The sequence below is a fragment of the Aethalodelphis obliquidens genome, unplaced genomic scaffold (assembly GCF_003676395.1).
Source record: "Aethalodelphis obliquidens isolate GAN/ISIS:26980383/991018 unplaced genomic scaffold, ASM367639v1 scaffold22, whole genome shotgun sequence".
In the NCBI taxonomy this organism is placed as follows: Eukaryota; Metazoa; Chordata; class Mammalia; order Artiodactyla; family Delphinidae; genus Aethalodelphis; species Aethalodelphis obliquidens.
In genome coordinates this window covers 26,043,310-26,068,441 of record NW_020837966.1, presented here as the reverse complement: position 1 = coordinate 26,068,441, position 25,132 = coordinate 26,043,310, and the positions used below count along the sequence as shown (strand labels likewise).

At 41.7% G+C, this 25,132-nt stretch overlaps 1 protein-coding gene across 6 annotated transcripts in view; it reads left to right on the top strand.

Annotated features, from left to right (window-relative positions):
- SUMF1 (sulfatase modifying factor 1) overlaps positions 1-25,132 on the top strand; it is a 451,940-nt gene that overhangs the window by 106,539 nt on the left and 320,269 nt on the right. For 2 of the 6 annotated variants that reach the window (XM_027121447.1, XM_027121450.1), the window contains one exon: positions 3,632-4,736. The exons of 3 other annotated variants lie outside the window; for them this stretch is intronic. In XM_027121447.1, the coding sequence (XP_026977248.1) occupies positions 3,632-3,742 (111 nt within the window). In that variant the 3' untranslated portion in view covers positions 3,743-4,736. Of the gene's footprint in view, positions 1-207; positions 2,144-3,631; positions 4,737-25,132 lie in introns of those variants that run through there. One more of the 6 variants, XM_027121449.1, reaches the window with a different exon arrangement.

The following is a 25,132-nucleotide window of genomic DNA, read 5'->3' as shown; positions in this document are numbered from 1 at the left end:
AGGCAGGCACAATTCGTCACAGTTGCTACAGCCTGCATTTTGTGGCATATGAAAACCAAATTTTAAAACAGTTTGTTATAGAATTTGAGAGACAAGTTGCATATTGAACTATGCCATCGGACAAAGACCTCAGTCCTATGCCTTGTCACCAGAGATACCCCTTCATCTTTTCCATTTATATAACAAATAATTTTCCTATTTTTGTAGCAAATGCGTAACCGTATTCAGATGCTGGCAAGGAATCATCTTCCCAACACAAGATCACTAAGACCTGCAGAGAAGCTGCTTTTGTTTTAGTAAGGAAGCAGGTTAACCCAAGGAGGTCAGATAAGACAGGCAAAGTGAGTGCTTTTAATTAAGAGTGTTGTGTTCATTATAAAGTAACAATTAAAATAATCTCCACATGTCTACTGCTTTACTTTTTCATGTAAAGATAAGATGAAGCATTTTGACATTATTCCATTAATAGCCCCATTTTATCGGAAGAGGGAGCAGATTCAGAAAGGCTTTGCCTAAGGTTAAATAGCTAATGAGTCTTGGATTTTGCCTTTTCAGGTGAGTAAATTAGTAAAATGTTTGTCACAATTTCCACCTGTGTCAAGCCCAACCTCTTTCTGCCAAGTAGACCACCTTTAATGTGACTCCATCCTATTTATCCACCCACGTTTCCTGCTTTTTATCATTTATCCTCTCTGTACCACTCATTGCTTTTGCCTGGAATTCTCATTCTCTGAATCTTTGGGCAGCTCAGCTCTCGCAGCGCCTCATCAGAGGAGCCTTCCCAGGCCACCTTATCTAAGTAGCACCTAGTCACGTCTAGTCCTCTCTCCCTATGTGACTTTCTTCCAAGCTGACCACTGCCAGAAGCACTCTTGAATTTATCCGTTTATTTATTGTCTGACTACTTAACTCCTTGTTGAATGTAAGCTTCCCGATAACGGGTACATTGTTTTGTTCCGCATTGCTTCCCTCGTGCCCAGAATGCATCTAGCATGTTGTAAACTCTCAAATATTCAATGAATAAATAAACCATGCTCTGACACTCTCAGGCTGTGGCCTTGCTATCCTCTTCACTTGCCTGAATTTTTCCATTTTTATGCCTCTGATGTTATTGTTTTCTCCACTTAACATACCTTCTTTCCTTGTTTCTAAGTCCTGTAAATCAGTGCTACTCAGTTTGTGGTCCATGGGCCCGTAGCATTAGCAGCGCCTGTAAGCTAGTTAGAAATGCAGATTCTTGGGACCCACACCAGACTTACTGAATCAGGATCTCTGGGTTTGTGGCCTAGGAATAGGTATTTACATGAGCTCTCCAGGCTATTCTTCTGTATGCTCAAGTCGGAAGGCCACTGCCATAATCACGTAAATCCCGCTCTGGCCAAGTTCTGCCTTCAAAAGTCTTTCCTAAAAAATTAGACATTTAGTGACCATTTCCTCCCCTGAATTAATAGTAGCCTCAGAATCTTTTAATCCTAGCTTGTTTTGTAGCTTTTTGATGTGTAATCATTGTTTCCTCAACCAGCCTGTGATCTCCAGCGGGACAGTGCGCACGGGAGGCGATCAGGAAACGCTTGATTGTTTTTTGTCATGTGTGGTCCAGTTATGGAACAAGAATGTCCCTGTCTGACTGCCTGCCCCCCTGCCCCAAGCTCGATTCTTGCTCCCATGTAGAATTCACTGCACACACTGAGAGCATGGGGCCCTGCATTATCCACAGGAACTTGATTCTAAAAATACCAAAGCACCTTGCTTCACAGCAGCCCAGTGAGTAGGCCCTACATGGAACAAAGCTTCTGCCGTGTCTTTCTGCATGGTCACCTCTAGTCATTTTAGAGCTTCCATTGCATCCCAATCACAGGTAGTAGCAGATGCCATCACGTCTTTCATTATTTCAGGCATATTTTTTTATTCATTTTCCCTCTGCCTGCCTGAATATTGGTAATAGTGTTACATTCTTCACTGGCCACAGGGAAAATGAGAAAATTGGTTGCTACTGTTTTGCTATCTATAAAAGACAGAGCACCATGTGTTTTTTTTTTTCATGGTGGAAGTGCTCCAGAGAATTCCTTTGTCAGCTCTAGAGATAATTTTTATGAAGATTAGAAACATTCAACTTTCGTGAGAGAAAGGAGAATAATAAGAATTAAGGAAAAAAAAACCATCTTTCATATTGCCCTATTTTGCCCCTCCACAAATTCTCTCTGCTTCATGAGTTCCAAAGTTACTCTACATGATTCTTTGTGCAGTTTCTTTAACCAGCGGCGGGGACTTGAGTTTCCCAGGGCCCACTCAGAGTTGATGCTCTTGGTACACAGGGTAACTAGTTTATTTTCATTGTCTGTTATTTTTGATCAAAGATCTTAGGACATAAGAGTTCCATGCATGGTTATTTTTGGAACCTGGAAGCTTTTGAAGTGTTGAATCAAGTCATCTGTGGTTATTCACTGACTATCTAGTAGGTGACCAGGGATATGTGTTAGGCTTTCCCTGGTGTGTACATGCAGGGGGCTATAACAGGGGTGGGACAGAATCATGAGTTGTGATGCCTTTCCATCTACGAGTATCGACTGTTGCTAGGCAGGCAAGCACACCACAGTTAGACCTGGGTTCGAATTCTACTTCTTTTAACAACTGTGTCGTCTAGGGTAACTCATTTAATTCCTCTGGCCATTATGATCAAATAAGTGATGAAGGCGCCTAGCACCATGCCTGGAGAGCTTGATGTCTGTGTGTTTGTGCATATGTATATACCATACTCTGCTCTTATAAAATAAAACAATACCAAACAAGTCCCCCACACAAAGATACATAGCTTCATGAATTACTATGATTTAAACTCCAAAAGCAATGTATTAAGAAAAAATGTTTTCCACAGCCTTTCCTACTCTTGATGTTCCTGGGCTTGCTGTTCAATTTTTTGCCAACCTGTTGGATAGTAAATAATATCTTAATGTTGCTCTTAATTAATATTTTCTCAATTGCCATTTAGCTTTATTACTTGGTTTCTTGTCTACTTGTCAAATGCTATTCTAAATGTGCAAATAACTTTTTAAATTATAAAAGTAATACATAGTTATCATCGGAAATTTGAAACCCCACTACCTGAGGATAACTACGGTTCGGATTACGGTGCATTTTGAATCTTCCAGTCTGCTTTTCTTTGGCGTACGTGATTATCTAGATTGAGATCATAGCACATATACAGTTTTGTATTCTGACTTTTTCATTTAAGATTGTATCCTGAGAAATTCCCGTGTCATTAAATGTTACATGAAAACATGCCTTTTAATGGCTGCTTACGAGTCTAAATGATGGATGCGCCATAACTTATGTAACCATTGGTTGTTACATTTTTTTAAACTGTTCTAAGTAATACTCACACCAACATCTTTGTACTATATCTAGTCACGTTTATAACAGAACACTGGATAATGTGGTGAGCTCGCAATGCGCTACCCTTTTCGGAAACATAGCTGCTAGATGTGCAGGAGGCGGGTGCCTGTAGGCAGGCACTGTCTGCAGATGGGCATAACTCTCTACAGTTGGTACTTGGGTACAACGTCAATCTGACAGTTGAGAGCCTTCAGCCCAGAGTCCAGGAGCACTCACGTGTCTGGTTCTCTCCGCAAAGTCCTACTGCTACAGGTATCGCTGTGCTGCTCGAAGCCAGAACACACCTGACAGCTCCGCTTCGAATCTGGGATTCCGCTGTGCAGCCGACCACCTGCCCACCACAGGCTAACAGCCACGAAGAGCCTTCCTGAATCGGAGAAGTCGTGTCTGACCTGCACGCGGCTTCCCTCAGAAGGCTGAACAACCTCGTGTGAAGAATTCCCACCCCCAGGTGGGTTACATACCTGCCCAATGGCCAAAGGAACCGTGTGGCGAGACCAAATAGCTGACCTGCATCAGCAAGTGTGCTTTATTGTGTGGTGCATTTCATGTTTTACGTTTGGAGTCTTTTAAAGAGGAAGGCGGTGGAGGGCACCCTGAACTAGGCCTCAGGAGGTCTGCGTTCTACCCAGGCTCTGCCCCTGGGTTAGACCCCAGGGTCCCACACTTGACCTTCCTGGGCCTCAGTGACCTCATCTGTCCAGTGAGGGGATGCACAACATGATCTCTGAGGCTGTCTCCCAACTCGCAGATTGTCTGAATATATCAGATTCTATTGTGATTTCGTAGTGAGAGTTTATGGCAGGTTATTTTTTAGCTGTTTTTTCCCATGTGTGAACCTTGGGTGATACTAATCATGTAAAATAATCGTTCTCTTGTATATTATTTTCAGAAAAGAATGAGGGGGGTGGCGGTGATGGGTCTTTATATTCGTACTGCACTTTGTTTTTTCAAGGAAATCAGTGTCTTTTACATTGTTATAATGAATCCCACTTGGGCCAGTGATGGTGCGCTCAAGTTCAGCAGTCCGAACACGCAGGGATGTCTGTGAGGTGACTTTACTGTGCTTTATATTTTAACATTAAGTGCCTTTGGTTCAGGGGGGCAGTTACAAGCCCTATTTCCCCCTCTCCCCAAAGCCTTTGGTGAATGTGAAATGTTTGCTACATGGAGAAACCTGTTTAATTCTAAATGTAGGAGAAAAAAACCAAGAACCTTGAATTAACTGTATTCAGGGTATCCAGTATTTTGTAATAGGGAAGTAGGAAATCTTGTTGGCTGTGGAGTGTCAGATGCTTCAGATCATGCACTGTGTCGAATAAAGTGGTATCTGCTAAATCAGGCTTCACTCTCATTGTTTCCTTTTCTCTTTCCCTCTATTATGTTTTCTTTTAAAGAAATGACTTTGTGATATGTATGTGTTTTGTTTGCTAGAAAACTTTCTTGTTGTTTAGCTATTTGATAACTTGGATATTTGAGCAGTTTGTGGGAATTTTTATTCCAAAAAGCAAGGCTGTTCTGCCAGGAACCTAATTATGACCGTGCTTCTTCGTGCCTCAGTAGATGAGACAAGGTCAAGGGCGGCGCCTCCATCCTGTGAAACGCAACAGCTGCTTCACATGCCGGGAAAGCACCTTGACTTAGAGTGATGGCTTCCAGCCAGAAGTCCCTGTCATCACGATCCCAGCCTGATTCCCCAGTCCTCAAAGACCCCACATTTGCTTCTAGCATGTCATTTGAAAGGAGAGGCTTGTCTTTATGTTGGTTGTTCAAAAGCTAAGTCACAGAGTATTCTTAAGTGTTCAGCCAACTCTTGATTGCTACGTTAGCACCTGGCCTCCTAATGTTAAAACATTTATCCTGAGAAACAGTTGTGTTGCTGGGGTGTTTGGCCACATTTGTTAGTCTGTCACTTTGCGGATATAAAATGTTTCTTTACACGCTCTCATCAGTTGATGATTAATTTGGGCAAAACCAACAACAAAAAAGCATTTGGTTCATTGAAAAGGCTAATGGAGGAAATAAGGTATTTTATTCTTAAGTCACCAGTACTCAAGCACAGTTTTTGTTTTTACTTGTTACCTCCCACTTACTTACATTTTTCACATGGTTATACTTTTAGTGTGTGTATTTTGGATTCTTTTCTTGGTAATTAATGTTATATAGCATAAATATTTTGGGGTGTGTTTTGGCTTAGTCTTTAGAATTGCATTTTTAGCAGCAGCATAATGTTAGAAAGCATTTAAAGTGAAATCCTAACAAGCCCTTCATTTAAGAACCACATTTCTAGGTTACTGACTGCAGAGCGTGCCAGACTACAGACAGCTGTGGCTACTGCGCTTTATAAAATTGTGTGTTGACTTAGGAACAGACTGACAGGATCGTAGTATACGAACTGCAGCTTTAATGCTGTATACGCATTTCTGAAAAATCTCACCTTCTGCAAAATTGCGTGTAAAAAATAGGGAGCATGAGGAAAAATAGAGGTAGGGGCAGACCACTCACATGTTAAGGAACTTTGCCGCTAGAGCGCTAACAAAAATAATACCTATCCTACTAAAATCAGTAGCTCAGTTAAATGTGCAGTGGCAGCATCACAGCCAGTCAGTCCTTTGCAGCCTTAAGCCCTGGGGCTCCTCCATCTTTCTTTTCTAAGATGTAAGTTTTATTTATTTATTTATTTATTTATTTATTTATTTATTTATTTATTTATTTTTGCGGTGTGCGGGCCTCTCACTGTTGTGGCCTCTCCCGTTGCGGAGCACAGGCTCCAGACGTGCAGGCTTAGCGGCCATGGCTCACGGGCCCAGCTGCTCCGCGGCATGTGGGATCCTCCCGAACCGGGGCACGAACCCGTGTCCCCTGCATCGGCAGGCAGACTCTCAACCACTGCGCCACCAGGGAAGCCCTTAAGATGTAAGTTTTTAATGGCATTTGCTTTTAATGGAGACCACTTCCATCAAAAGTAAAGATCTGATTGGGGTTTTAGACTTCTGTATCAGTCTTTATAAGGTTAGGGGGGCAGTGTTTTTGTAGTATCTTTATTCAAACTCGCAGATTTTCAGAGAGTTTATTTAACATAGGGCAAATTTGAGCAATTTTGAAGCCACTAAATAAACCACTACTTGTACTTCCATAGGGTTAAAAAAAGTATTTTGGAGGTCTTCATATATCGCTAAAGTTTTCTATTAACTTTCAAGAAAGTTTACCCGTGATGGTTTCAAAACACATTTCAAATAACATACACCCCAACGTGACTTTCACATTCGACCGTCTTCCAATCTGTTTACAAATCACTTACGAGCTATTTCTGCATTAAAGAAATATTCGTCTTAACAGAACAGACTACTTGGCTGATGTGCCAGTACCAGCATAGGAAAATCTGTGTTTTGTTTGTTTGTTTGTTTTGTTTGTGTTTTCAGGAACTCATTTATTAGGTGTGTGCTTCTAATTCATTTTTTGTCCCATTGAAGAGTGGAGGAAATTGAAGGTTTGTTCTCAAATCTGCTTTGGTCCTGAATCTTGGGCAGTCTTAATATATATTCAGGGGTGTACATGAGGTTCTGAGTAGGGAGCAGGTCATCTTCTTTTAAGCCTGTAAACCTGAGTAGAAGGGGGGAGTGACGGGGAGTGATGGTTGTGGTGATCAAGAGTGACCTTTCCTTCTTAGAAAACATCAGATTACTTAGAGGCATCAGACTTTGCATGGTTCAACCTACAGCTTAAAATGAAATACAGATCTCCACCAATGTAGACATTTTTTTTCTTTTTTTAACTCTTCCCTCCCCACTTTTTTTCTTTTTTTTTGACAGAGCATCTCTGTTGTCCACATGAAAGGAAAAAAGAAATCGAAGATGCTATTTATTTTAGTAAGTGTTGGTTTGGGCTGGGGCGTGGTGGGGTAGTGGCTCCAAACTAATATGTTGGTAAATTCTGTTTTCCTTGGACCGTCTTTACTAAGAATTCTGTTGTTGACATAAAATAAGGCAAAGGGCCTTTCATCCATGAGAATCTCAGGAACCTCTTGCTAATCACCTTTTCAAAACAGATCATGGGGCTTCCCTGGTGGCGCAGTGGTTGAGAGTCCGCCTACCGATGCAGGGGACACGGGTTTGTGCCCTGGTCCGGGAAGATCCCACATGCTGTGGAGCGGCTGGGCCTGTGAGCCATGGCCGCTGAGCCTGCGCGTCCGGAGCCTGTGCTCCGCAACGGGAGAGGCCACAGCAGTGAGAGGCCCGCGTACCGCGAAAAAAAAACAACAAAACAGATCATGTTTTCAAGCTACACATAAAATTGTTCTATGTGGTAAAATCCATAGTTGACCTAGTGAAAGGAGTATTTTGAGGAAAAAAAGACGTGGAAATATGATGTTTTCTGTTCTGAGACTTCAGGAATTTGATACAAGGGACTAGTGTAGGATTTATTTTTCCTTTATAAAATATTTGGTATGCATTTCTTCCCCCTTCCTTCCAACAGATATCGAAACTAACCTTACCATTGGCAATATTTATCACCAGGGAGTTAACCTGCAGGCTGGCTTTTAGGAGGAGCACTGGAGGTGCAGAGTCTGGCTCTTGTGGGAACGGGGGCGACAAGAAGCAGGCTGACTGATGCCCATTCTAAAGGCGCTGTCATTGCTCTGCCCTCCCTTGGCCGCCATGCAGAAACGTGAGCCCAGACTTTCTCGATTGTCCAATTTCTGGGAGTACATACCTGGCTCTTTGCATTTTCATGTGAAGTCTTCTGAGTTTTTAATGTTGGCAACCAATTCAGATTAAAAAAAAAAACACTGTGAGGACCTAATAAATTGCTTCTGTAGCCAGATTCAGCCTGTGGAGTGCTACTTTTCAACCGAGATTATGAAAAGTTGATTCATTTCATGGAGCACGAAATCCCATGTTATTTCTTTCTGAAAAATGACTGATCAAGTAAGTAATGTACCAGTTAGAAATGTCCGAGTTTGAGAAAGGGCAGTGGCTTGCCCAAGACTATCATCTTGCCTAGAAATGCCATAGGGAACACCTTTTCTCCATCCCCACCCCATCCCACCTAAAATCATTTAATAGCCATAGGCAATCTCAGCAGTGCTATCAACAGTTCATTTTCATTAACTTTGGCACTTAAGTTTGCAGACTAATATCAGAGAATAGCAGAAATGTCAGTTGCTTAACTGTTGGTTTCATTTATTAAAATTTAATTGTCTGTAATACGAACTACCCCACAGTAGGCATTGTTTTTATAGGTTTTGCCAGAATCAGCCATGCTGTTAGTGAAAGCTGGCCTTTGTTGTTTCAAATGCTTAAAACACCATGGAAATTATTAACGCCAAGAGGCTCAGTTGGAGCCCTGGCAGCAGGCCAGAACTCCTTCCTTCCTCTGACTCTTGTGTTTAGACTATTAAAGCAGGAGTTTAATTAATTTTATGATTAAGAAAAATCATTACAGATAATATTCAGGTAGGCTGTAAAATGAGATACGCTCTTTTCTGAAATTTGCCCTATTTAGGATTGGAAAGTTGAAGGGATTAGCACCAAGGGGGTGGAATTTTTCAGCTTCAGATCAGATTCTAATCTGCCCCCAAATGGTAATTGACTCCACAGTCATCATTATGAGAAGGCTGGTTGGGCCTTTGGAATTAGTCATCGTTGTCAGGCAAAAAGACACTTCCATTGCAGGGTAATTGAAGGCCGGGCAGGATTTTCTCCCATTGCTGGGCCTGGGCCATGTTTGACAAACTCCTTGTTTTCTTTGCTGAGGAAATGGAAGACCGATCAGACCAACCCGTTTCCAACATGTCAGTTTGGCACCTCAACAGGGTAAGGTTAGAAGCTCTGAATCAACACTTAGCAGGAAAGTGAAACCAGCTGACAGTCAATCAGGGGAACAGAGATAAGCCCTTCCTTGTCAGGTGGTGCTGATAAAAGGTTCACCTGCATTTAGTTTGGTGCCTGTTAAGAAGGGCCCTTTGTGGTTGCTTTGCTGAAGTCCACAATTTTTCTCTGCCCCAGACACTTGACAAATGAAATTTTATTTATTTTCTTTTAAATGACATGGAAGGATGCCCTTTTTAATCTCTTCCGTTATCTTCTTTAAAAGGCAGTTTATCATGGTGTGAAGAGAGCACCAGAATGAGATTATCTGGGATTGTTTCCCTGCCTCTCCACCTACTTACCTTGTGACCTTTAGGCAGGTAATGTCCTCTCAGGTTAAATGGGGATAATAATAGTACCTACCTCTTGAGGTTGTGCGGAGATATGAAATAATACAAAAATAAAGTGTTTAGCACAAATTACTTGGGTAAGTGCTTGCTAGGTACTTGTTTCTACTATGAGTGTGATTATTAAGATCAGAGGAGCAGGAAGGTACTACCAGACAGTCCTGGTCAGTCATGGGGTTCAGCTTAGAACAGGGAGCAAAGTGGGCCAAGAGGCAGAAAACAAAGAGGCTGAATTTAAAAGCGTAACTTGATCTCTATCTCAAATATAAAAAAAGAAGCTGGCATGATTGACCCCCAAATCTCTGTTAATACTTGAATTTGAAAATGTTCTGACACTATGTGGTCCATCTGTTCCCCAAATTTTGTCTGCGCCGGTGCAGCTTGTGGGATTTTAGTTCCCCAACCAATGATCAAACCCGGGCCCTCGGCAGTGAGAGCACAGAGTCCTGACCACTGGACCACCAGGGAATTCCCCCCATCAAAGTTCTCTTTAAAGGAGAAAATTACATCTGACTATTGCAGCATAGATTGTATAATTCTGAAGCTTTTCCTCCTCAATCTGCCTCACAAAGAACCTCTGGCAGGTTTAATACCAATGAAAATGTCATTCATGGGCATAACAATAGTTAAAAATAGAAAACAAAAGGGAAGGCAGTCTGTTGTCTCATAATATGCTAGTCAGCCTGTTAAGGTTTTCTGTGGTGTTTTCAATGTTAATTTGCATGCCAGTTTTAGAGAATAGTTGTTTAGGTAATTCTGGGAACTCATTTAAATTATTTCTTCTTACTTAATTCTTCTCTGAGATTTTTGGTCCAGGATCTAGATCCTAACTTCATAAATTACCACATTCAAAACTCAAAACAACATCCAAAGGAGAATAGTTGAGGGTTTGGCAATGCTCATAGGGATTGGTGTAATGGGTTTTGAGAACAGCAACTGTCAAAGTGTGGTCTGTGGACCGCATTCAGGGGGTTGAGTCAGAATTATCTTCATAATAATATTAAGATGTGATTTGCCTTTTTTATTCTCATTATCTCATGAGTGTATGGTGGGATTTTCTAGAGACTACATGATAGGTAGCCTGATGGCTCATAGAATATGAGCTTGTATATTTTTATGTTTTAAAATGTTTCCAGTCTTAATTTTTAATATGCTAAATGTTAGCTCTAACCCACGTTACAAAAGCTCCTTGGGGTCTTCAGTAAGATGTAGCCATGTAGAGGGGTCCTGAGAGCAAAAAGCTTGAGGGCTGCTGATCTAGAAGAAAAGCAAGGTCTCGTGGTGACCAAGTCTGTCTTGGGAATAATGACCAGCCCTTCTCCAGCTCTTCCGAAGACAGTCAAGAAGAATTGAGTTTAAATGACCACAGGAGAAAGTTAAAATTATCTGCTAAGAGGTGCTTCCTTCCTATTCGTTTCTGGAGACCTGTTAAATGCAGAGGAGAATTTCCTTCCGTGGCTCGAAGAAAACCCACCAATGATTTAGTTGAAGTGGTCACGATGTGGAAGGGTCAGAAAGAGGAAGCCCTGGGGAGCAGCACAGGGAGATGGCCCCGCCATGGGTTGTCACATTTTCTCAGAGATGGTTATAATGGAGTTGGGTCCTCTGAGAGACAATTCTGTGAGTGGAGTGCCCTAAACAGTCCTGTAATTGGAGTCACTCTGATATACAAGGACTCCCCAGGAGGGCTTTGGAATATCAGGTGCACACAGTGTAAGTTCCCCCACTCTTGCAGCCTCTGTTCGAGGTGATGTGGTAGTGGGACCCCTGCTTGTCAACCATCTGCCCCCTCAGATGGTGGCTGTATCATAAAGCGAGTGAGGAGGGTCAAAGTGTTACTTTCATGAAACAGCTCACTTTCTGCTGGTGGAATTCATCTTCATTGTGCTGTAAATTGTGACTGTTTTACCTTCCTCTTGCCTGGTTTATCTTCCAGTCACAGTTTTAGGTTCTCCTTAGCCAGGCGCTACGCTGAAGGCTTTATGTACATGATCTAATTTAATCTGCAGGCGATCTCGGGAGGACACGGTTATTTTTGGTTAGTATTCCCACTTTGCGCTTAGGAAACTAGGACTCGGTGTTTGCAAGGTGTCCAGGTGACACGGCTGAATGAGGCCGAACCAGGACTCCCACCATTTTTGTGACTTCTCTCTACTGCATCACTAGATCCACAGTTTTATTTTGAGTTTGGTGTGGGGAGGGGTGGATTGAAGAGGGGAGATTACTGAGGCAAAAGGGAGCCTGAAGGAGAAAAAAGGCAAAGAGCGAGGAGATGGAATGGATCAGTGGTGAAGAACATGGACCCTGGAGCCAGACTGTCTTGGTTTAAATTCTTACCCTACCACTTGCTAGATGGGTGACTTCGGGCAAGTTACTTAACCGATTTGTTTTTCAGATTTTGAAAATTAAAATTTACTTTCAGAAAAGGTAGAATCAAGGCAGGAGTGTTAAAATCGTCAGTATAGGGTGATCTGTGTGCAAATTTTTGACCTGCTTTACATCCCTTCCGTGTCATTCTCAATATGGCAATGAGACATCCAAGGTTAGGACCACACATTTTCAGAAGGCGTGTTTTCATCACATCATTTTCTTTCCCAGAACGTGCTGCTTCTTTTTACAAAACGATCATGTTTCCGTAAAGAGGCGGATTTTTTTTTTTTTTTTAGGGGCGAGGTGGGAGAAAGCTGGGTATATGGGAAACATTCACCTGCTAGCAGTAATGAAGATCAAAAGGTGCATTATCAGCTCATTCATACCAGGCTCAAATTCATGAAAAAAGTTACAGCTGATAAGACGACTGAGCTCATGTGTGAAGAGTGAAACAAGTGTCCTGCACCATGCTTGTTAAAAAGCGCTCTGAAAAAGCATACGGGAGGAGTTCCTTGATAAGAGTGAATCCCCTGGTCTTTGTGAAACTGGGCAAAAGTCTCTTAGTTGCTTCCCCTAACTCTGCTGAGGGACTGAAAACTGGGCATTGTTTCTTAAGATGTGGTTTCAGGGCAGCGTCCAACTCAGCATTGTCCTCTGTTCCAGAACATTGTAAATACTCAGTTTGGTGGAGAGGGGGAAAAAACGTCATTAATGTGGGAGTCACATTCCCACATTATTTGTTATATTTATTAACATATTTGTTATATTTATTAACAAAACCTTTTGCTCCAGAATATATTAGGCAAGCCAAAGGATGAATCACGTTGATTACTGCTTCTGGCTGTCAGCTTTGGACAGTCTCTTTTGGAGGCAGCCCTTGTATTGATACCCCCATCCCTGGCAACTGGAAGTGGTTTTATGTGTATTGTTCCCCCTCTAGTGGCCAGATTGGTTTTGATTTTTGCACAAATGATCTCTGGAGTTGGAGAACCTTTCGTTTAGGGGTGCTGTGGATTTGGGAAAGCCAGGGGGAGAGGATAAAGAAGAGTGTGCAAATCTTTATTCCATAGGAAAAAATTGTTCTAAAGTTTTTCTCCCGTCCAGTCCCTCGATTTTTAAAGAGCTGATGGAGATGGAGACTGACCTGCGGAAGGGAGGAGATCTCTCATCTTTTCACTCTGATTGTTTTCTGAATTTCTACTGCCTTTATTAAGAATTATGTTATTGGGACTTCCCTAGTGGCACAGTGGTTAGGAGTCCTCCTGCCAATGCAGGGGACGTGGGTTCAGGCCCTGGTCCGGGAAGATCCCACACGCTGCAGAGCAACTAAGCCCATGTGCCACAACTACTGAGCCTGTGCTCTGGAGCCCACGAGCCACAACTACTGAGCCCCTGTGCCACAACTAGTGAAGCCCGCGACCCTAGAGCCCATGGTCTGCAACAAGAGAAACCCACAATGAGAAGCCCATGCACCACAGCGAAGAGTAGCCCCTGCTCGCCACAACTAGAGAAAGCCCGTGCGCAGCAATGAAGACCCAGTGCATCCAAAAATTAATTAATTAATGTTTAAAAACAAGTATCTTATTAATAACTCTCCATCAAGTTTCAATAGAAAAATATTTTTTAATTATAAGAGCAGTAAAATGCATAGGGTAAAACTAGAAACCCTAAAAAAATATTCAGAGTGTCCTTCATTCTGTGAGTTCTGGTCTTCTCCCAAGTCTGTGCCAGCAGGTAACTACTATCAACAGTACGTGTACCTTTCCAGGCTTTTTTCTATGCATTTAAAAACACGTATTGTACATGTGTCTATTGGTATATATTGAATACAGATGACTTATCAAAATATACATAGATGCACACAGAAATCGCACACAATGTATTCAACTTATATTTGGTTTTCATGAAACAAAATCGAGTCATACTACAGATACTGTTCATTTAATATATTGTGTACACTCCATGAAAGTAATATATAGGTCTAGCTCTTTTTCAATAGCTGAATTAATGACATTCATTTATTTAAGCATTCCCTTATTTATGAATATTTGGGTTATTTTCAATTTTTACTGTTAAAAAATGTTCCAATAAACCTACCTGTACCTACTTATATCTCTGCCAGTTTGTGCAGATATTTTCTGTAGGACAAGTTCCTGGGAGTCCTGTGGAATAAAATATTCCTATGGAATAAAGATTTGCACACTCTTCTGATACAGGAGACAACTCCTGTATCAGAGCTTATGGTTATTTTAAATTGTGATGGATATTGACAACCCTCCTTTTTTTGGCTGTACCAATTTACGTTCCCGCACACGGTGAATCTGCAGCTTTTTAACGCTATTTTTTCATCCTAAAACGAATCTGAGAACAACCAGGGTAGCTCAGTGTAGGAAAATTCTTCTGTAGGATTCAGGAATATCTGTCAGGGGGGATGAATGAAATCAAGCGGAGGTCTTCATGTGGCCTCAGCACTGGAGCGTTCCCTGCTCTCTGTGGCTGAAATACAACCGGGGGGTATGCTAATTGGTCCAGTTTTGATGGCAGGTGAGTCCAGTCTGCAAAAATGATTCACTGTTAGTGGAATCAGTCTTGAGGAGTAAATTGTTTCCACTCCCCACCCCTGCCCACAATCCACAGTGACCTCTTTACTGCCTGTAATTTCCATGTTATTTTTCTCCTTGTGGCCTGGCGATCTGGAGCTCATCTCTGAGTTAATAATTCTGACCTTTCCTATGTATGGCTGGTCGCCCTTGAAAGTTAAAAAATCATAGTCTGAAGGTCAGAAACCCTGCATGCTATCTAGCCTCATCAGCTTCCCCCTCCCCATCTCTCTACTCCATCTGATGTCCTCAGAGCTGGGCCCTGCGCCACGCCTGGCTTGTTGTGTTAGAAGTACCCTGGTGGTGGTGGGGGGTTGTCACAAATGCACTTTCCTGAGCACCCCCCCTCCCCCCCCCCCACCAGAAGACTGAGTGAATAGGGCTCAAATGAGGCCTGGGATTACATACTTCTCAAAATCCCCATTCTTACCTCCTGGGCCTCTTACCCCTTGGGAGCTTCAGTTGCATTATCTGTAAAATGAGGGCTTGAAGTATATCAAACTCTCTCCTGTAGGGGAAAGGAGGAGAGGAGGTTGTCGGGAAAATTCTGCCTGAGACTTTCGATTAGGAGAATTGCTCCGGGGAGTCACTAGTGTGTCCATTTTGGTGGAAACATTGGCCAGCAGATGGTGCTTCTGCTTTAGGCTCTATTTTTTGGCTCCCTTCTGGAATGACATAAAACCAGATGCAAGGAAGGCAAGACTGAAAAAAATGTATGTGCCTCTATTGGCATAGACCTGCGGTAGATCCCTCATTTCACAATCTTTAAGGACCCTTCACTCTGGAATTCTGTGGCTGGGGTCCCTGGTGAAGTAAACCCAAAAGTGAAGCCAGCGACACAAAACTAAGCAGTAGCTTTTGCTTTATAGTACCTTTGTAAAACAATAACAACAAAAGGCTTACCTTGGTACTGCAGGACCGAAATGATAGCTGGTATGTTGTTTTATAAATATTTATAAATGTAAAAAGAGCTAAATGACCTGAGTTTTTGACATTTGCTGGCATTGAGGAGCTAAAGTCAGCCTGCTAGCAGCTGCACGATGGTGTGTGGCTTTTTGGTTACCCTTGGCACGTGCTTTCTCTGTTGGGACCTGTGGGTTTTGCAATATGAACTTGGAGCTTTGGAGCTTTTTTGTCCCATAATGTCTATAAGACTCATAATCAAGTTGGCTTGGTGGTAAGGGATAAATTATTACTTACTGCTTTGTATGTCCTCAGAGTGTCACTATTTAAAAACAAATAAGCTGAAACTGCAATTGGAGAATGCCAGCTTAATTTCTTCTTAGTTAAGAAAAAAATGAGTAGCATTTATTATCACCATAGACCTTTTATGGCAGTGTCAGGGGAGATGGAAAAGGTGTCGAACGAGCCACAAAAGTATAGGTGTATTGGTTAAAAAAAAAAATAGTCTTTTAAAGGAAAAAAAAATGTGAAACCATTTGACCTCTGTCCAGTAACAAATGCCTAATGAATACTTGTTGTGCCTAAAGCATTTTAACATGATAGGTGCCCAAAACTGCCTTATAAGTCTCCTAAACTTTAAAAAACATATTTTTATCTGGTATCATCATGAAAAAGAAAAAACAAAAAAGAAAGACAAACTATACATTCATTCATAGCAAGTGAGAAAGAGACTCCTAAATCTTAAAAGGTAAAGCATAGGGTTAAAAGATGAATAAGTTCTGGGGATCTAATGCACAGTTTGTGATTATAGTCAATGGTACTGTATTATATACTTCGAAGTTGCTAAGAGACTAGATCTTCAGTATTCTTACTGCAAAAAAGAATTGGTATTTATGTGACGTGATGGAGGTGTCAGCTAACACTATGTTGATAATTACATTGCAATATCAACACATTGTGCACCTTAATCTTACATAATGTTAAATGCCAATTATATCTCAAGTTTAAAAAAAGCAGAAAGTGGTAGAAAAGCCTAGATCTAAAAGGTACTGCAGAATGTTACCCATGTTTTTGAAGTGAATATAAAGTTACTATGAGGCACATTCATTTTTCTACAACCTTCTCATGTTAAAATATACTCTACAAAATACTAAACGTTAAATATTGAAATCATTTAAAGATATACTCTACAAAATACATAGTGATAATAATAATAACTGATTTAAATTGGAAAAATAGTAAAAACTGATTTGAATGGGAAAAAAACCTTTAAAAGTACCAAAATGTCCTTAATCTCCCAGAAGAATCATTATTCTAAGCACCTCTGTTTCATGGTGGGAGTTCTGCTTGAATTAGACCACAACGTCTACACCGTTTGATCATACTCTCCTTTGGTCATCCCTCCTATTATTCTTCTTTGTATGTTGTCATCAGAATGGCCAGAGCTTGTGTCTGAAGTGGGAGAATATATTTGGCAAGATGCTGATGTACTTTCTGGCAATAATTCCAGCCTATGTGATGTTCTTTGTCACCTTTTTTGGGGTACAGTCACTTGAGAACAGGGTGTTCTTTTATGAGACTTTAAATTGGTTTTTGATGGTCAAATAGTCAAAGAAGCATGGCTGAAGACTAAAGCAGCATCACATACATTCCTTTACACTGGGAATATAGTGCGGCAAAATCACGTTTACGTGGAAGAAGAAGCAAAATGAAGCACCTCAGTGAGTTTTAAAAAGATATCTTTATTTATTTTTATTTATTTTTGGCTGCACTGGGTCTTAGTTGTGGCATGCGGGATCTTTGTTGCGGTGCACAGGCTCCTCTCTCGTTGTGGTGCACGGGCTCCAGAGCGCATGGGCTCTGTAGTTGTGGCACGTGGGCTCTGTAGTTGTGGCGCGCGGGCTTAGTTGCTCTGCGGCATGTAGGGTCTTAGTTCCCCGACCAGGGATTGAACCTGGATTGGAAGGTGGATTCTTAACCACTGGACCACCAGGGGGGTCCCACGAGTTTTTTTTTTTAAAGCATGTGCAATTTGAGGAAATAAACCCCTCCCCCCGCAAACTTGTAAAAGTTTTGCGCGTGAGAGCCTTGTGTCCTATAGGCTGTTTCTCTCACAGTGTTTAGGATATGGTGCCTCAATACATCCAGCTGTATACTCCAGAAACTGCAGTGTCATTCTTGACCTCTCCCTGTCTCTCATCTCCCATATCTAGCCCATCTCCAGGTCCTGTCGCTACTGCCTCCTAAGTACCTCTTTGAATCTACTTTTCCCCATTTTTAATAATCCAAGCTGCATATCTCTCCTGGACAAATACAAACCATCTCCTAACTGGTCCACCTGAATCTTCTCTCACAACCCCCTTCTGTCATCCAACCCAAGTCGGGTGTCCCCATTACAGTCAATTCCCTTTTTTTTTTTTTGGCCATGCCTTGAGGCATGTGGGATCTTAGTTCCCCCAACTGGGGATCGAACCCATGCCCCCTGCTTTGGGAGCATGGAGTCTTAACCACTAGACCGCCAGGGAAGTCCCTTTTTTTTTTCCTTTTTGAAATATAAATAATATCATGTACCCATTCTGCTCAAACTCTACCAGTGGTTTTCCATTTACTTTCAGGAAGAATGTTAGCTTGGGCTACTCTGACAAAATACCATAGACTGGGCTTAAACAACAGACATTTATTTCTCACAGCTCTGGAGGCTGAGAAGTCCAAGATCAGGGTACCAGCTGTTCAGTGTCTGGTGAGGTTCTCTTCCTGGCTTCATAGACAGTTGTCTTCTTCCTGTGTTCACGTGGCTTTTCTGTGGTGTGTGCTAGTGGAGAGGGAGAGATACAGAGAGATGGAGAGAGGGCGAGGGCGAGGGAGGGGGGAAGGGGAGGGGAAGAGAGAGAGAGAGAGAGAGAGAGAGAGAGAGAGTCCTGTTCTTATAAGGGCACTAATCCCATCATGAGGGTCTGACTCCTTTGAGCTCATCTAAACTTAATTACCTCCCAAAGAGTTCTACTTCCAGATAATATCACATTAGGACCTAAGGCTTTGATGTATGAATTTGGGAGCAGGGGGGAGGGATGCATTCGGTCCATAACAAACATAAACCATAACATGGTCTGTAGAGCTTGGTGTTCTTAAAAGGATGAGACTCAAAAAGATGACACACAGAAATAACACAGCACAAGGCAGCACATGGTAAGAGCAATGTGAATGGTCAGAAATTACGCGGGTGAAGGCTTTATGTGGTTACAGCGTGTCGCAGTTACAACGTAATCATTGTGATCCCTCAAAGCATCATCAGCATCACCTGGCCACTTATTAGAAATGCAGATTGCCAGGCCCCACCCCAGATCTACTAACTCAAAAAACTCTGACTGACTCAAAACTCTTGTTTTGACAAGCCCTCTGGGTGGTTTCGATGGGTGCTGAAATTTGAGAATATTGGTGTAGTGAATGCTGTGTGCTCTGCGCACATCCCTCCGAAGGCTTGAAGGATTTATTCCTCGGCCGCTGAGAGTGCTATCAGCTCCCTTTCCACAGGCGGTCTGCGTCCAGTGACTGGCTGATGCAGGACTGTAAAGGCTCTGCCTCTCACTACAGCTAGTAGAGGCAGCCCTGAAAGGCCACCCCAGCCTCAGGGCTCCTTGTGGGTTGGCTGTGGTCTTTGTTGAGATTTCATTACAGCCCAAGTTCTACTTTGCCCATCCCGCTTCCTTCCCTTCCATTCGATCACAGGTGCTAATCCCAGCGGCATCCCCTGCTAATCTTCCTGCACTCCAACCTTCCTCTGAGTGTGCTCTCCAGGGAACCCAAACACGTGCCTCACAGAGGAAGTGGGATTTGAGTTGAGACTTTCAAGAAGGATGGGAAAGAAGTCACTAAGCAATGAAGGGAGGGGTGGAAGGGTGGGAGAGGGGAGTTGTCCTGAAGGAGGAGAGCAGCATCAGCAGAACTTCCCCCAAGGCCTGATGAGGAAATGGAGAGCTACCCAGAGGGACTATAGGTCATAGAATGAGAAGTGAGCAGTGGGGGTTTGCTGAAAAGCTAGACTGTGGAAGGCATTAAGGTGCTCCCATAAAGAATTTGGACTTCATCCTAAAGATGTCAGGTTCATCACACTATATAGTTCATTCACTCAGTGATACCCATTAAGTATCTAGAGATTACTAGTATTAATACTACTAGTATTAATACTACTAAGTATTAAGTAGCTAGAGAGAAACTGGTGAGCAAAATTAGATCTGGTCCCAGTCCTCAAGTCCAACAGAGGAGCTAGGCATAAATCAATCACACAAATGCCAAATTTGTACACACATACCAAATTAAAGTGTTTCGAAGACTTAAGAAGTATAGACATAATGTGTAGACCCTTGAGACCCTCTCACTCTAATTTTTTTCCCCTTATTGGACTCTAAACACTTTGGGAATGAAGATGGCTTTTGGTCTCTATTTCTCCAGAATGTAGCATAGTAGGTGCTTGGAAACATTTGCTGAATTAAATATGAATTCAGGGACTTGACTTCACACCACCCAGCACATACTAGATACTTGATAAATGTTTGTGAATGAATGAATGAATTGAATTAATGAACAAATAACAGTTGTTTAGATGAGTGGGTGGATCAACCAGAACCACTTCCCAAGTACTGGTCTTGGCGAAGAAAAATAAGGACCAGGTGTCATGTTGTTTTTAAAGCTACACTGATTTCATTTTAAGAACTGCTGAGAGATTTTAAGGGGTATGTGTCCCCCTTCCCTGTGCCTTCTCTTTCTGAAAGGGTAGTGATAGTAAATATTAGGTTATTGTAAGTTCTCTCACTAGCCAAAAAAAAATCAACAATTTAGTAGCTAAAATGGTCTTAAACTAGTCAAAAATTTGGGAGCAATTTCTGCAGGGCAAGTTAGGGTAGTGGGAGGTCTGGTGTTTGTTGAAGATCTAGGATTAGTCTTTGAACCATCCTTATTTCCACCCTCAAAAGAGCGGAGAATGCATTCCGATGAGTGTACAATTGGGGGAGGAGGTGTGGGGAAGAGGTAGGTTGGTTACTGCAGAGGAAAGGGGAAAGAGTTTATTTTTAAGTCTTGGGGAAAGCAGGAGAAACAGATTGGCAAGCAAGCAGACACTTCCAAAATAAACAACAAAAACAAACCCACTTTGCCTTGAGGGTAAAGGGAAGCTCTAATTGAGGGAATTCAATTATATTTAAATACAGGCTAGGAGAACTATGTCTTAGATTTGTGTGGAGGCCCTTTTCTGTGTCTGCCTACTATGTACAAATGCTTTGAGCTGGTGGTAGGTTAGAAAAAGAAGACAGAAGTGGTCTAGGGATGGAGGGAGGGTGGAGGGTGGGCTGGTCAGAGAGGGACATGGTGAGCAGAGGCCATGGGACATGTGGGGTTGGAATCAGTGGCATCAGCACTGTGTAACTGGCTGCCCTTATAAACAGGGAGCATTGAGTATGTCTGGACCAGACGACTAACCAAAGTTAGGAGAGCAGTACACAGCAGGGATGGTATTGTGGTAGATCAAGTAATTTGTATTTTCCCAGTTCAGCTGTGGAGATTTGGCAGTGAGGACAAGGCTGGGCAGGTGGCCGAAGGAAGATGAATGACAAGGAGACAGCAGGCTGATGGAAGTGCTGGCTAGCCAGCTAGCAGCAAATAGAAATAGGAGAAGGGGGGAAGGAAGGAAGAAGAGACAGGGAAAAAAACAGAATATATTACTGGCTGTCTTGTTATTTTAGCTGCCTAGTAGCCATGTAAACAAGCAGCATAGGAGATGTCGTGGTTGGGAAGGGGAGGGTGAGAGGGCACATGGCTTTTCAAGGTGGACCTCGGAGTGAGAAGATGAGTGAGAGATGAGGTGGAGAGGGGGGCAGGGGCCTTCTGGTCATCTTGAGAAGTTTGGGCTCTGTCCTGAGTGTGATGAGAAGTCACTGAAGGCTTTAAAGGCAGAGGATGCACTGTGGGGATGGTGAGGCCGAGAGGCTGTTGCCGGGAAGAAATGATGGAAGCATGGCATAAAACAATAACGGGGCAAACCGGAACAGATTTGAGAGATGTGTAGGGCAGGGAATTTATAGGACTTGGTGACTGATTGGTTATGGAGAGGAGGAGGTAGAGGTACGGATGACTTGTAGCTTTGGGCAGTGAGGCAAAAACTAAGGCCATTAACCGACTAACAATATATACAAAACTAGCAAGGCTTTTTATCATCCCAGGGAAATCCCAAGTAGTTATAAAGTAAAAGGGAGCTCCAAGGATGTTCTTCAGATTCTGTTCATAATTTGGCTATAATTAAATGATCAAAGACAAGTATCCTTTTATTTAATTGATTAACAGAACTCCTTTGGGAGCTTATTCTAATACTCCCATAACATTTACCACCAAGAAAGACTTACCATTATATGGACTCTAAATGAATCTTGACTATGATAATATGATAACGTGTGCGTTCGGTTCTGTGTAGCAGAGTGTAAACCCAGAAATATGCCTGTAATGATAACCAAATTTATATAGTACTTTATAGCCTATATAAATCCATTATTTTATGTGAGTCCCTTAACAGCCTTACCAGGGAAGCTAGTTTCTTCCCTCCCTTTATAAGCATCGAGGCCGGGACAGCTTATGGGAAATCCACAGGCAATATGTAGAAATATTTAAAAGTTATAAATCAAGTTTGACAAAAATGTCTTCATAGCCACAAGAATGGAAAACATGTATAAAGTTAGGGTTTTTATATGAGTGAAGTTGGCAAAATATCATATGTGACTAAATTTAATTATCTTTGCTCATTCCTGGGCATCCAACTGAGTTGGCAATGTTTGGATGAATAATAAAATAATGAACTATGTGATTCATAATTTTTTACATATTTATGCCAAAAAATAATTCTTCTTATTGTCCTTTCAGTAAAATCATAAATTGTGCTGTTATAAACAAGATTTTCACATGGTTGATGTTCTGTTAACAATGATACCAAATGAGACCATCCTTTCTGAGTTATTGTAGCTCTTTGTTTTTTGTGGTACGCGGGCCTCTCACTGTTGTGGCCTCTCCCCTTGTGGAGCACAGGCTCCAGACGCGCAGGCTCAGCGGCCATGGCTCATGGGCCCAGCCGCTCCGCAGCATGTGGGATCCTCGCGGTCCGGGGCATGAACCCGTGTCCCCTGCATCGGCAGGTGGACTCTCAACCACTGTGCCACCAGGGAAGCCGTATTAATGTCATTTTAAGAAAGCTTTACTCCGCTGAAACAGAGTTGAAAATAAATCATGAAATTTACTTATCATGTCCAAACATTGTAATGATATCATATCTGATGAATTATTATCATTGCAGAAAATATATTAATTACATCATATAAACTGCTATCACTTATGTTGTCATTTTAACTCTCTTAAATGTTATGAGAAGAACTAAGTAATGTGAAGTAATGTGAAGAACCAATATCAAACCTCTAGACCCACACATTTACAAATGTAAAAGTAATATGAATTGCTTAATATTGCAAAATACTTCTGTCTCCATGTGCAACTGTAACGAATACTGTGCTGATTCCTGAGGAACCACACAAATCTCTGGAACCACAAACTTGAACAGAAAGAGAGGCAAGAAAGTTGATATTCAATACTACAAGGAAACATTACTTTGTTATTTAAGAATTGCATTCATGCTGTCTGAGAGGAAGGATCTGACTAATTAATCCATCCATGTTCTTACCAAATTAAGCACTCCTACTGTTCAAAATCTCACTGGTCTGTCTCTGATAGTGGTGATAGCCACAAAAAAATCACAACCTTAGACGCGGTCATGTTTTGTTTTGAGGACATAAAGCAAGTGGAGAAGAATTTCCTTGGGATCTGAGAGTGTTTATTCGTGAGAGCAACGTTCACAGTTACAGGTTACCAGTTTCCAAGTGAGAGGCACCCGTATCTTCTTGTTTCATTTTCTTATGACAGCTTTATGGAGATATAAATCATGTAACACGACAGTCATCACTTGAAAGGGGTTTTTAGTATATTCACCCTAAAAAGAAACTCTGAACCCATTAGCAATCACTTCCTATACCTCCCTCTCCACCAGCCCCTGGCAACCATTAATCTACTTTATGTGTCTATAGTTGCTTATTCTGGACATTTCATATAAATAGGATCATACAATTTGTGGCTGTTTGTGTCTGGCTTCTTTCATTTAACATAGTATTTTCAAGGTTTATCTATGTTGTGGCATGTGTCAGCACTTCACTCCTTTTCCTGGTTGAATAATACTCTGTGATATGGATACCACATATTGTTTATTCATTCATCAGTCAGTGGACATTTGGGTTGTGTCTACTTTTTCGCTATTACCAATAATGCCACTATAAAGATTGCATACAGTTTTTGGTGGGACATGTTTTCGTTTCTCTTGGGTCTATTACCTAGGAATGGAGTTACTGGGACAGGTGGTTACTCTATGTGTAACATTTTAAGGAACTAACCAAATGGCTTTACAAAGTACTTGTGCAATTTTACAACTCTACCAGCAATATACGAAGGTTCTAATTTCTGCACATCCTTGTCAACACTTGTAGTTGTCTTTTTGGTTATAGCTGTCTTAGTGCTGCATCATTGTTTAAACGCTTTACAAGTGTTAACTTATTTGATTCTCCCAAAAATGCTGTATCCAGAAAAGGGAATTCAGAGTTAGAGGTTCAGTAACTTGCTGAACACTAACACACTGGAGAGGAATATGTAATAAGGAATATGTTACACAGAGAACATTATTTGAACACTTAAGGGAATGAAAACAACTTTGGGAGATTTTTTTCCCCCTTTTTAAATGAGATCTTCCTGAGTTTAAGATAAAATCCTCTGTTCTATGCAAATTAGTCTACCGTTGATGTACTTAATCCACTCCTGCCTTATGCTTCAGAGTTAGGCAGTATTGGGGCCTAATATTGAAAACAGGGAGGGAGAAAAATAATCTCTGAATATTCATTTCAATTAAGGCAAAATTTTCCATTTAGCCAAGAACAAAATCTATCAGCCACTGATATTTTGTGAATATTAATTTTAAAAACATTAATTTAAAAAAGATTTGAAAAGTTTTGTCCTCCAAGTATGATCTTTATTATTCTTGGGCCAAAACAGTTTCCAAGGTACACGTTTCCACATTCTTAGTGAATTCAGTGGAAATTGACTTCAGAGCCATTTTTATGTTTTAATTCCATGAAGACACATAACACCTTTTAAAATTCTAATTTTATACTAATTTATAATTGTAAAAAGTTATGTTTTTTATATTAGGATAATAGTCAAGCAGAAGTATATCTTTTAATGTTTGCTCTCAAAAGTAGAAGTGTCAACTTTCTTAGGAACATGGCAATTAAGTAAATGCAGTTAACTCACTACCTAGAAAAGACTTGGAAGAGTCTTCAACTCTTTCTTTAGGAATCTTATTTCCAGGCTACATTGCTATTTAAGAATAAACTTGTGGGGCTTCCCTGGTGGCACAGTGGTTGAGAGTCTGTCTGCCGATGTACCGGACGCGGGTTCATGCCCCGGTCCGGGAAGATCCCACATGCCGCGGAGCGGCTGGGCCCGTGAGCCATGGCCGCTGAGCCTGCGCATCCGGAGCCTGTGCTCTGCAACGGGAGAGGCCACAACAGTGAGAGGC